Below are 12006 nucleotides of genomic sequence, written 5' to 3'. Positions count from 1 at the left end.
TCCATGTACTAGACAGACCATCAAAATACTTGAACCCCTGGCCACCCGAACCTTATTTGAAGAATTACCGAAGGTGGGAGCGGTTGGTTTGGGGCTTCGGTTATGATTCATTCAACAATGACTACAAGATTGTAGTAGGCAGTGTGACGGAAACCAGCACACGTTTTTGTGTTCTTTCTTTAAAAACATGTGTTTGGAAATTCATTATAAAATTAATATGGCTATGTATGTACTAATTCTGATACTGTTTCCGGCATCTTATGTGACGGGGCACTTCACTGGGTTATGTCGAATCCTAAAACTAAAGAGCTAGCCATTTTTTCTTTTGATTTATCTCGTGAGGAATTTTTAAGTATTCGACTACCAGAAGGCCATTCTGTATATCAATGTGGTACTCGCTACACCCTGGGGGTCATGGAAGGATCTCTGTGCCTTTATGTTAGATCACCGTCCACCGAGATATGGGTATTAAAAAGCGACATTGAATCTTATTGGGAATTGTTGCCGGATAATTATAAGTACGAGGTTGTATACCGCATGAACGAAGACGATTACTCTATTCCCGATTCACCGAAATTGTCAAACCCTGGGAAGTATATTGGTGCCCCTATGTATGTGCGGAGTCTTGTATCTCCTTATCGTGTTAACCACATGGATTAAATCTAGCTCTAAAACTATAATTATTTCTATGGCAAAGAAGAATTAATGTCATCATAAGGCGGGTTCCAAGGATCTTGAAACGTGATGGTCTTTTTCTTTTATTCTATACATACGTGCTTTGCGTCTTTGTTGCTGCTATCTTTTAATTAATCATGGCTCTCTGAACTCTTACTTGGTTATTATGTTTCATGAGATTGTAGTACAACACTTTTGTTTTATCATCGTATGGCTTTTTCGTTGTTTGGAAAGTTAAATTGCCGGGTAATTGCTGATTATCTTCTTCCAGTTTAATTAACCCATAAATATATAGTCGTGCCCAGGTTACGAATCATAATAACCAGTGTGATGAAAATACCAAGGGTTAATTGGGTATTACTGTTGGCTACGGTTTGGTTTTCACGTCTACATTTTATAAAACGGGCCGATGTATGAATGAGTGTGTTAGGTCCGTCCATGTTTGCGTAGTTGTGGGAAAACAGTTATGATTTTCTGAAGTTTCTGCAGTTCTTGAATCTTGTTCCCAGTGTTCAAGAAAAGATTTCTCGGGGTGAAAAGTCTGAGATTGATGGCGTTAATGATATGATTCCGTTTGATCCCGGTGGTTTCAAGTCAAAATTCAAGGACGAGTTTTTGTTAAAGAAGGGGAAAATGATGAGGAACATTCTAGAATTATGTTGTTTTTTTTTAATTTTAATTTTGGCCTTTTGTTTTCCAATGTAATTAATTTATTTTATTTATGGTTTCATGATCTCCCATGTATAAATTGGGATGTAAGTTATGTTAGTAGTTAGTTTTTTTATTAAATGCAAGAATGGTCCCCGTGGTTTATCACTTTTTGCAACGGCAGTCTCTCTCTTAATTTTTTTGTAACCGTGGTCCCTGAAGATATGTTTCAGTTGCAACGGCGGTCCCTCACTAACGGAATCGTTAATTAGTGTCGTTAAGTTTTCATGTGAGTAGCACATGAGGGGTATTAATGTCCTTTCAGCTACACAAACATAAGGGTGTTCAAAAGTATTTGTATCTGAACACGTTATTTAAAAATCTAATACGGTATTATGTGAAATAGCAGATATTAGTTTCGGTTCAGATTTGGATTTTGATTTAGGTAAAAATTTTTGAAAACTTCGGATATTCAAATGTCCAAAAGTCGGATATTCGACTAATTTCGGATATCTAAAAAGGATATTATTCCTATCTTATCTTGAAAATTTTAGATATTTCGGATATTCAAATCCACTATCCGAAATTTTGAATATATGAAATTTTGAATATCCAAAATTCGGATAACCGAATTTAAAGAAAAAAAATGAGTATCCTAGAAAAAAAATATCTTAAGTATCTGAATTTTAGAAAAAAAAAATATCATAGATATTTTCATATTATTAGATATTGAGACTAACGTTTTGGATACTTTCGGATATTGAAACTAGGATTTTTCAAAATCTTTTGATATTTTCGAATTTTAAAAAAATGATATTGAAATTTAACAAAAAAAAAAAAAATCTAGATTTTTTCAGATATTTAACTTTTCAAAAATCACTATCCGAGTTTGAATCCAAAATTTATTGTATCCAACTTTTCAAAGAAAATCAGATCAAATTTTGGATCATGGTTCAGATACGGATACTTTTGAACACCCGTCTGTTTATGTTGGAGGAAGGACATTAATATCTCTCATGTGCTACTCACATGAGAAACTTAACGACATTAACTAACGGTTTCGTTAGTGAGGGACTACCATTGCAACTGAAACATATCTTCAAGGACCAAGGTTGCAAAAAAATCAAAAGAGGGACTGCGGTTGCAAAAAGTAACAAACCACAGGGACCATTCTTGCATTTAACTCCTTAATTTATTCTTAGTGATATATTTCCCCAATATTAAGACAGATTATTTTTGTCTTCAGGAAAAATACCACGGAGTACTTTTAAAATGATACTATATAGACTAAAGTAGTTACATAAAATATGACCCTTATTTTAATAGATGGATATGTTTAAAAACTCTAAAACATCTGGCATGCAATATCAAGTTAGGACAAAATGACATATAAAAGATATTTGCATATTGGTCCATATATGCACATAATAATGGAAATTGGCACTTCCTACCCTTAACTATAAAAATGACAGAAGTATTAAACAACTAATTGTATCGACGCGAAGTTTTAGATGAATACATCATACATGTAGAGGTAACTTGCATTTTGATACAGATACATGGCAATAAAATTGGTTGTTGAACCTATTTTGGGTTTTTTTACACGTCGAGTCGCTGACGATTTGATTTAATTTGTTGCCGATGCATTATGTCATGTTCTTTATTACTCTAGCAATCTTGTTACTATTGTCTGATGCATCCTAATTTCTAGTGAAATTTCATGATTCATAACATCTACTTTCTCTCTGTTTATACAGATTTTGTGACTATGCATACATATCTCTAAACAAATCCTATTTCACATGAAGAGAGAAAAAGAAGACAAAAGGATAATCTATGACAACTTGATAAACTATGAGAGGGTAGTAAGTGATAATGAGAAATAACTAGTTAATTGGTATAAGCGTGTGAGAATAATATCCGATCTCATGGTATCAAATTATTCTATTAAAAAATATAATAATCACTCTACAAAAACTACCGACTAGAAAGGACGTAGGAAGTGAACATAATATGAACACACAAAAAAAGCTAAAGTTTAAACATTTATTACTATTAAGTATTAACAACTAATTTGTCATGTTTTGTTAAAAAAGAAGATGGACAAAAATTTTATATAGAGTTTGTTGTATCACACGACTAAACACATATGTGAGTACGTGACCCATCAGTTAGTCTTTTCAAGTGATAACGCAATTAAAAAATAGAAGAAAAAGAAACAAGTAGTCTCGGTCTATTATCTATTAATTGATTTAAAATTACATTATACACATGAGTATTGATAAGAGTTAATCAGTTCTTTGTAGAAGAGTTGGTCACCGGTTATTACTTTTTAAGAGGAACTTGGGTTTAAATTTTATCAGGGACATAATTAAATTTAAGTGAATGACTTACTTTGACACTATCCCTGTTAGAGTTATGTGAGTACCAATTCAATGCATGGGATCAAACGGTTCTTATCAATCTATTTTTTTTTATTAAGGGTGGACGGAGTGGGTAGGGGAGGGGACCGGTACCGGCCTGAACACCAATCCGTCGTATCGGTACCGGGAGGGTGGGGAGGGATTTGGGGAGTGTGGTGCCGGTTTTGCTGTCGCTTTTGATGACCGTTGGATTCTTTTCTTTTCTTTTTTTTTTTTATTTTTTTTTTATACCTGGAAGCAGATCTATGTATATACTATATGTATATATGTGCTGGAGAAGATGAAGTGAAAAAGACAAAAGATATTATTATTATTATTATTATTATTATTATTATTATTGGTGTATAAAAATTTTGTAGTCATAAAATTAATTACTGAAAAAAAATAGTTTTTACATTAGAGTAATTTTTATTTTTTTAAAAAATAAAAAATTAGTTTTTATTTGAATAAAATAAATAAAATAGTTTTAGTTATTATTTGAAATAAAATAAATAAAAATGAAATTAAATAGAAAAGAGTGGAGAGGAGAGAGGTGGCAAGATGCTCCTAGCATTAGGGGAAGGAAGGGGGGAGAAGAAAAATTGGGGAGGGAAGGGGAGGAGTGGGCAAGCCCTCCCCCACCCTAAAGAGTTCCTACATGATAGATTTGATCTACATATATAAAATTAAAAAAGCAGAGCCTTTCGCTAATTAAACAATCAGATCATAATGGCAACGTTAGTTGGTAGTTGGTACTACAAATGTACAATGCATTCGAGTATTAGGAATCGGATTGGCATCTTGCCCACCTCCCTAGCTAGCTTCTTTGGTGTTTATTTTCTGTTTCTATTCCTCCTCAACCATTATTCATCTACTAGTGAATTTGAGTGTGACTTTTACTATGCTATTCCATGTATTGTTAACTACTAAATGAGTTCATTAAAGGTGGTAAATTCTAATAATTGTGACAGTTTTGACGACAACACACACAAATACACACAGAAAACAAAAAAAAAGTTATTATCTGACCCAGTTTTGTATGTCACCTTTCTTTCTTCCCTTAATAGTTACAGAGTAATAATACATTATTTTTACACACTAACATTTTACCAAAACACAACTATATAATACATACATCTTTATATAATAGGAAAAAAAATATCACAGAAATAAAGCTCTTAGTTCATATGATAAAAAAAAAATACTACACTAACCGATCACAATTTTGATACTAACAATTACAATCGGTTACAATTCTTTTACCAATCCTGTTAGGTTATGCCGATCTCAATACACGTATAATAATAATAATAATAATAATAATAATAATAATAATAATAATAATAATAATAATAATAATAATAATAATGGGTAATGATATACGTACGACAAATTTTAATAAATCTATTACACGGTTCAACTTTATTAATATACTATACATACTAAAATACATGTGTGGTAGATTTTTGTGGTACGAATATCTCTTCTGATAACAAACAAGTATAGATATAACATATGGTAAAAGTAAAAATTACCTTTAAAAGAAAGTTAGGAAAGTAAAATAAGGGTAGGGGGTGTGAGGAAAGTGTATGGCACGGTCTGACGTTTGGGGAGGTGAGTGGGTCGGTTGGCATGAGTTTTAATGACTCTCCGTACGCTTAAGAAAGCCGGGCGGATATTTAAAGGTCTTTCTAGGTAACCGGTTCGATGTGTGAAATCGGCAAACCACCCTCGCATCACATGAACAAAGTTCAAGATGGGAAAAATAAAAAAAAATTATTATATTTTTTATACTTGCCTCTTTTTTAGTTTTTTATTAGCTTAAACTTTGGGTCATTGAAATCACGTGAAAGTTTTATTGCTCTGATTAGAATATGAAGATAAAGTAGTTATCATGAATGTCACCTATACATGTTGAACAATTCTAATCATTAATTTGTGAAATTGAAGCTTAGATTTTAGGACCTTCATTAAATTTAAACAAAAATTCATGAGTTTTATAGTCATATGCCCACGTGATGAAGCGGTGTTGTAATGATAACGACGACGACGGATTGTAGTAGTGGTGGCGACGGTTGTGACGTGGTTATTAAATATATGTTGTAAATAATTGTATTAAGAATATTATAGTTATATTAAGTGAAAATATTTAAATTAATGAATAAATGAAATGAGTATTTGGATAGATCAAATTTCTTTTTGAAGAAAATAGGAGGGCTAAATATTTTATAAGGTAGTTAAGATAAGTTTAGGATTGTAATACAAAATTTCTTTTAAAATTTTATTTTCAGCTCTCAAAAATTGAAAATATTAGTGTCTTTATCTTTGAAAAATCTTTACTAGCTAATATTGTTTTTATTATTTCTTTTGTTATCTTTCTCTACTCTTATTGTAATCAGACGATACTCGAATGACAAGTATGGTTTTTAAACTCTATACACTCTTTAACCTTTGTCTCTTTTTGGCCGGAGGTCTTTCTGAAAGTAGCCCCTTTATCTTCGTATATGGGCAAGACTGTCTACATCTTACCTCCCTTAAATCCGGTTTTTATCGGATTGGATATTGCTGTTGTTGTTATTGTATTGTCTTTATCATTACTTTTATCAGAAACCATAAAAAAATTTTTGAAAAGTCACGCTGACTATTTAGTCCTGGATTGTATAGGTATATGCTAGTTATTAAAAAGGAAAATGATTAATGACATCAATTCAAATTACTATCAGAGGTTAATTGCCTTTGCCATATCGTATAAAATGAACTAATGAAGCTAAAGTAACATTTCTCAACATGTGGCATTAGTTAATTCATTTTAGAAAAAGTTGAGTGAATAAGGACAAATTTGGTCGCTGAATCGGAGAGCGAATCAATATTTACGAGTACTATAGTCAGCCAGCCAGCCTGTATTCCACCCGTTCCTCTTTCTATTTTTAACTCTTCTTCTTTTAACGACGTCATCATAACAGTCTCTTTTTCATCTTTCTTCATATTTCGAATTTCCAGAAACATAATAAATTATAAAATAATCACTTTTTTTTTCTTCTAATATTGAAGTAAATTACTCCGTACTATGTAATTGAAAGTAGTATTAAGAAACTGAAAATGGTTTATACAAGATACTTAAAAAGTATTTTAAAAAATTTCAAAACTCGGATTACACTAATTTTCTTATTTAATTTGTCTTTTAATTTTATCACATGTCACGATTTTATAGTTTGAAAGATTTTTAAAATGATTAGTTAGAAAGATATTATCATTTCTCAAAAAAAAACAACTGAAATTAGTTCCATTTATAACCTAACACGATGTTTATCTATATCTATCAATATTACAATTTTATTGGATGTTCCTGAAATGTACATCTATCTATATAAAATTATAAAGCATTGATTTATTTATTTTTTTAATTAAGTTGTTGGTAAATCCAAAATGTCTTTCCCTTTTTAATCACTATTTTAAAGACTTATATTTTAAAATATCTATAATATTTTTAATAAACTTAATTTACAACATTTATTTTTAACTCTTAAATAACTGCATGTAATACTTTGTTTACATTAATTACTTTTATATTAATAATCACATTGTTACCGTCATTGCCGTCACCGGTCACCCTGCCACCATAACCACCGTCGTATCGCGCCGACATATAACAATATAAAAAGAACATAACGAAATAGTTGCCGACTAAACAAGAGTACACAAGCAATCCTCACCGAATAACTACTCGTGTAACATCTAACAAATCATTTTCCTTTCTAGTAAATATTGTAACACTTAACCATTATTTGCTTAATTAGTCGCTGGTTTGTTTTAAGGAGAGTCAAACAAGAGTTTTACTTTCTGAGGCCGCTCCTTATAGGAAGTCTAACCCGCGTCTTGCCCGCGTCTGACGCAGTCACCCTCGAAGACGTTATTAGTAGCGGCTGCGTCTAGAGGGTCACTTCTAGTATTAGAAGTGCGTCTTTGGTGTGTCTAGAGGGAAGAATGAGAAAAAAAGTAGGTTAGAAGTGGGAGTTATAAGGAAGGAGGTGTTCTTGGTGTGTCTAGAAGAAAGAGAAACTGATGAATAGTGTTAGACGTGAGTTAGAAGCGGGGTATTATAACGAGCGGTCTGAAGTGCCAGATTTTAGCAATAATGCGGATTCGATTTAGACCATGTATCGATATTTGCGGATACTTTACACCTTTAAAAAATTAAATGCAACGGTTATTCATTTGTATTATATGTGGTAGTACTCGTATTTAAGATGATCATCATTGCTTCTTAGAGTTAAGCATATACGGTATATCATATATGACGAGTATTCTTCTGATCAACAACTAACCATCTATACTCATCTAAACTTTTGCAAAAAAAAAAAAAAGTTTGATAAAACGAATTAAAACTATCCTATTGAAAACTACCGCTTGATCATAATTATATTCCCGTTGTCCTTTCTTGTCAATGCAAATCAATCGATTTTCTTTTGTAATGAAGTAAATTCTATATGTTTGTTATCAAATCAAATGATAATATATATGAAGAGACTAGACGTAATTTTTTTTAAATCTAATGATAATACTGTAATATATATTGCAGTTTGTAATTACTCCGTAACATTTTATATGGATATATATATGGACACTAAAAACAAACTAGCAATATAATGATTAGGAGATCACCGATGCCGACAGACGAATACATGACACGTGTATGACACGTGTATTTGATTATCCATATCAACATTAATAAACAACTCTTTTAATTACATCATAACCATTTAGTTAATCAAGTTTTAGGTAACACCACGCTTACATATATGATAATACCTATCTTTTTATAAAGTTAATTACATAAATCGTCCCTGTCGTGGTACCAAACTTGCAGGTTTCATCCCTAACTTTCAAAAATTACAGTTTTAGTCCAAAAAACTTTGCTCCGTCAACAGTTTTAGTCCTGGCCATAAACGTCCGTTTAAAATCAAGTCACATGATTCGCACGTGATGGGTAACCTCGTAAATTGGCTTAATAATACCCAGAGTTAATTACAGAAATCGTCCCTGTTGTAGGCGGTAACTTGCAACTTTCATCCCTAACTTTCAAAAAATTACATTTTTGGTCCAAAATCCAAAATAAAATTAAACACAAAATCATTTGAATTTCTAATGCATAACATATATCACATATGCAATCCCGGATCCAAAATCAAACACAAATTTAATCCAACATTTAATGAAACTCCAAATTTCATTACTTTCATATCAATACATGATTTGTATACAAACATAAGAATTACATACATCCCCCAAAAAACTTTACTAATTACATATATACCCAAGTTATATTTAAATTAACAAATATCCCCATTTGTATCATATAAACTTACATTTTTATCCAATCATATATATTACATTAAAAATATTTAAGTTTATGACAATTTTACCCTCTCATCCATAACAACCATCCATCCACGATCAAATCCAATTCATAACTACCAACATTCAAATGGATCATCCAATTAAAAAAGTTAATATCTCAAAAGTAGTTGACCCAAAGTTCACGTACATTAATTCACAAATTTCTAGTATGAGAAATTGAATAGTAGAAAAACAATACCCTCTAACAATTACTTATCCCCAAAAGAAAATCTCCAAGTCCACATCTAAAAAACAAAAAAAACCGACAAGAGTAGCTCAGCTTGGTATATGGCATCTCAACTTCCTAAATCATGGTTTAACTTTGATTTCTTGTTTGATGGAGCCTTTGTACTCTTTCCATGTCCCCTAATAAGAAAATATTTTTAGCATTAGAAATGAAAGATGATGTCCATCTAAATCAAAGAAACGAAAGACATTAGAAACTCATAACCTTTTGCTTTTTGACACTTTGTATTGATGTGAACTTTGAGATGTTTGAGATTCCGGATTCTTGTAACGTTTTTGATGATGTCCAAACTCACCACATCTGCAACATTTATGTCTTCTTTTGGGCTCCTCATATGTTTGAATCCTGTTCTTTCTTGGTCGTCCAGGCGGGCGTTTAATAATAGGTGGGAATATCTTTTTAGTTGTTTCTATATGTACCCACTCATCCTTTGAACGCAACGGAACTATTTCCAACTCATAAGCTTGTTTATATTTCTGAATTGTGAAATATGGGTCGACATATGTATCCCAATTGTTATATCTCATGAAAGCTATAACAGCAGCTGCGTGTACACATAGAAGACCTGTTATTTGCCACACCCGACAAGTACAATTTTTCTCATTTAGTGTAACTTCCCATCGCTTTCCTTTGTACTTCACTTCAGCTTGAGTATCGCTACTCCTACAAACTGTGTATTCACCTAAATTCTACATGTAAAATAGAATAAAATAAGATTGTAAATGTAACGTAATGTAAATGTTTAACCATGTAATGTAATTCAATATACAAGATAATAGTTATCATTTGCTACACTTGCCTTGGAAACTCTTCTCAGGTAGTTCTTAGCCTTTGGAACTAACATGCCTTTCCATTTTCTTATTGTCCTTCTCTTCTTATCAAACTGTACCATAAGCTTTTCCCTAATGGAATCAAGAAGATCAAGTACCAGTAGATAACGAAATTCACCAATCCAAGAGTTGAATGATTCTGAGGTGTTATTTGTGATGTAATCACACTTGGCCAAGGTTCCAAACTTGCATCGACTCCAAACCCTTTTATGGTTTTCATTAAGATATGTTATTGCTTCTTTAGAAACGCTACCAATCTCACCTAGTAATTTGTCATGTTGACTAACAGAATAAGTCATTGCAGCTCCATACAATCTAGAATTGAAAAATTCACCACGAAAATGTTTCTTAAAGTTGCTGTATAAATGCCTTATGCATTCTCTATGCTCAACATCAGGATAAACTTGCATGATGGCTACTTCTAATCCTTTTTGCATATCCGATGAGATCACAAGACCATTTGGCATCCCAATTGCTTTCTGAAGTGACTCAAGAAACCATATCCAAGAACTCGTATTTTCCGATTCGAGTACACCTTAGGTTACCGGATATAGACAATTATTACCGTCAATACCTGTAGCAGCAACTAGCACACCATTGAACTTTTCTTTCAAGTGGCAACCATCAAAACTAATGTAAGGACGACAACCTGCGAGAAAACCCTTAGAACAAACTCCAAGTGAGATTAAAAAAGCGTTGGAAACATTTCTTGCCATCTTTTGTCTCAAACTTAATGTCAACAACACTTTCTGGATTCCTATTTCGTAGTTCCTCTTTGAATTCATATATTTGTAGGAAAGAGTCCTCCCACTTGCCATACATGTCGGTGTAAGCTTGCTCTTTCCCTCTATATACTTTGTGGTATGGCAAGTGATCAACATTGTAGTTTTTCATAAGCCACTTTGTAAGTTCTGCAACCGATACTTCCCCATCAGATTTCATTTTGTCCTTAATTATGCTAGCAATCCATCCTTGAGTGACATGCTTATTACCACCCTTGTTACTTCGAATACAAGTATGCGTTTCTATATGTTTCCTTACCTGTATAATTTGTTACCAAAAGCAGATAAATCATGTTAGCATTACAAACATGTAAAAAAGTTCTATATATTAGGTATAAACTTACTTCAAATGTAACGTTATCTTGCATGATGGAAGCATGAATTCTCCACTCACATTGCATGTTGGAACACCTTGCTGTGAATTGTGTTGGTTCACTTTTTTCGATGAAGTACTCAAATTCATGTGCGAGTGCAAAATGGTTCAAAGATCTTCTAAATTCAACCACATTTTGAAATGTTGAGTTAACTTTCATTGTTGGAATTTTCTTGCTACGCGAGAAATTTTCCTTTACATAGCTAGGTTCCTCTTTTTCATTATCACTACTATGATGGCTGTGATAGCTTTCTTCACTTGGACAAATGTAGGAATCATCCTCGTCGTGTGATTCATCGATAGCTTCATCTTGACTCCTATACCAAATTATTATGCAAGTATAGGTTAGTAATCTCTAGCTATTGTTATGCTACGTAATAATATATATATATATATATACATACCTAGTGTACGTTTGTTGTCTTTCAATAACAACATGATTAGGATCTGTTGTGACATAGATAGTTACTTCTTTCTCCTCATCATACATATTAAGCATCACAATGAAGTTTTCATCGGAATTGAGCTCAATAAACGATTGCTCTGTTGCAAACTTGTCAACAAATAGAATTGAGAATACCTCGTTATTTGATGGATAACGGTTTCTCACCTCTTCAATTAGATCTCCTAAGCTGTATAAGCAACTATCCAT

General features: G+C 32.2%; 1 protein-coding gene across 1 annotated transcript; it reads right to left on the bottom strand.

The window, feature by feature from the left end:
* Positions 1 to 9566: 9566 nt before the first annotated feature.
* On the bottom strand, positions 9567 to 12006 carry LOC122604691. The gene is made up of 6 exons (XM_043777561.1): positions 11759 to 12006; positions 11326 to 11671; positions 10913 to 11240; positions 10745 to 10848; positions 10169 to 10678; positions 9567 to 10058 (listed from the first exon to the last, which is right to left on the bottom strand). The coding sequence occupies exons 1-6, from the start codon at positions 12004 to 12006 to the stop codon at positions 9567 to 9569; spliced, it is 2028 nt and encodes a 675-aa protein (XP_043633496.1).

Source organism: Erigeron canadensis, chromosome 6 (genome assembly GCF_010389155.1).
Source record: "Erigeron canadensis isolate Cc75 chromosome 6, C_canadensis_v1, whole genome shotgun sequence".
Classification (NCBI taxonomy): Eukaryota; Viridiplantae; Streptophyta; class Magnoliopsida; order Asterales; family Asteraceae; genus Erigeron; species Erigeron canadensis.
This window is presented reverse-complemented; position numbering and strand designations above follow the sequence as displayed.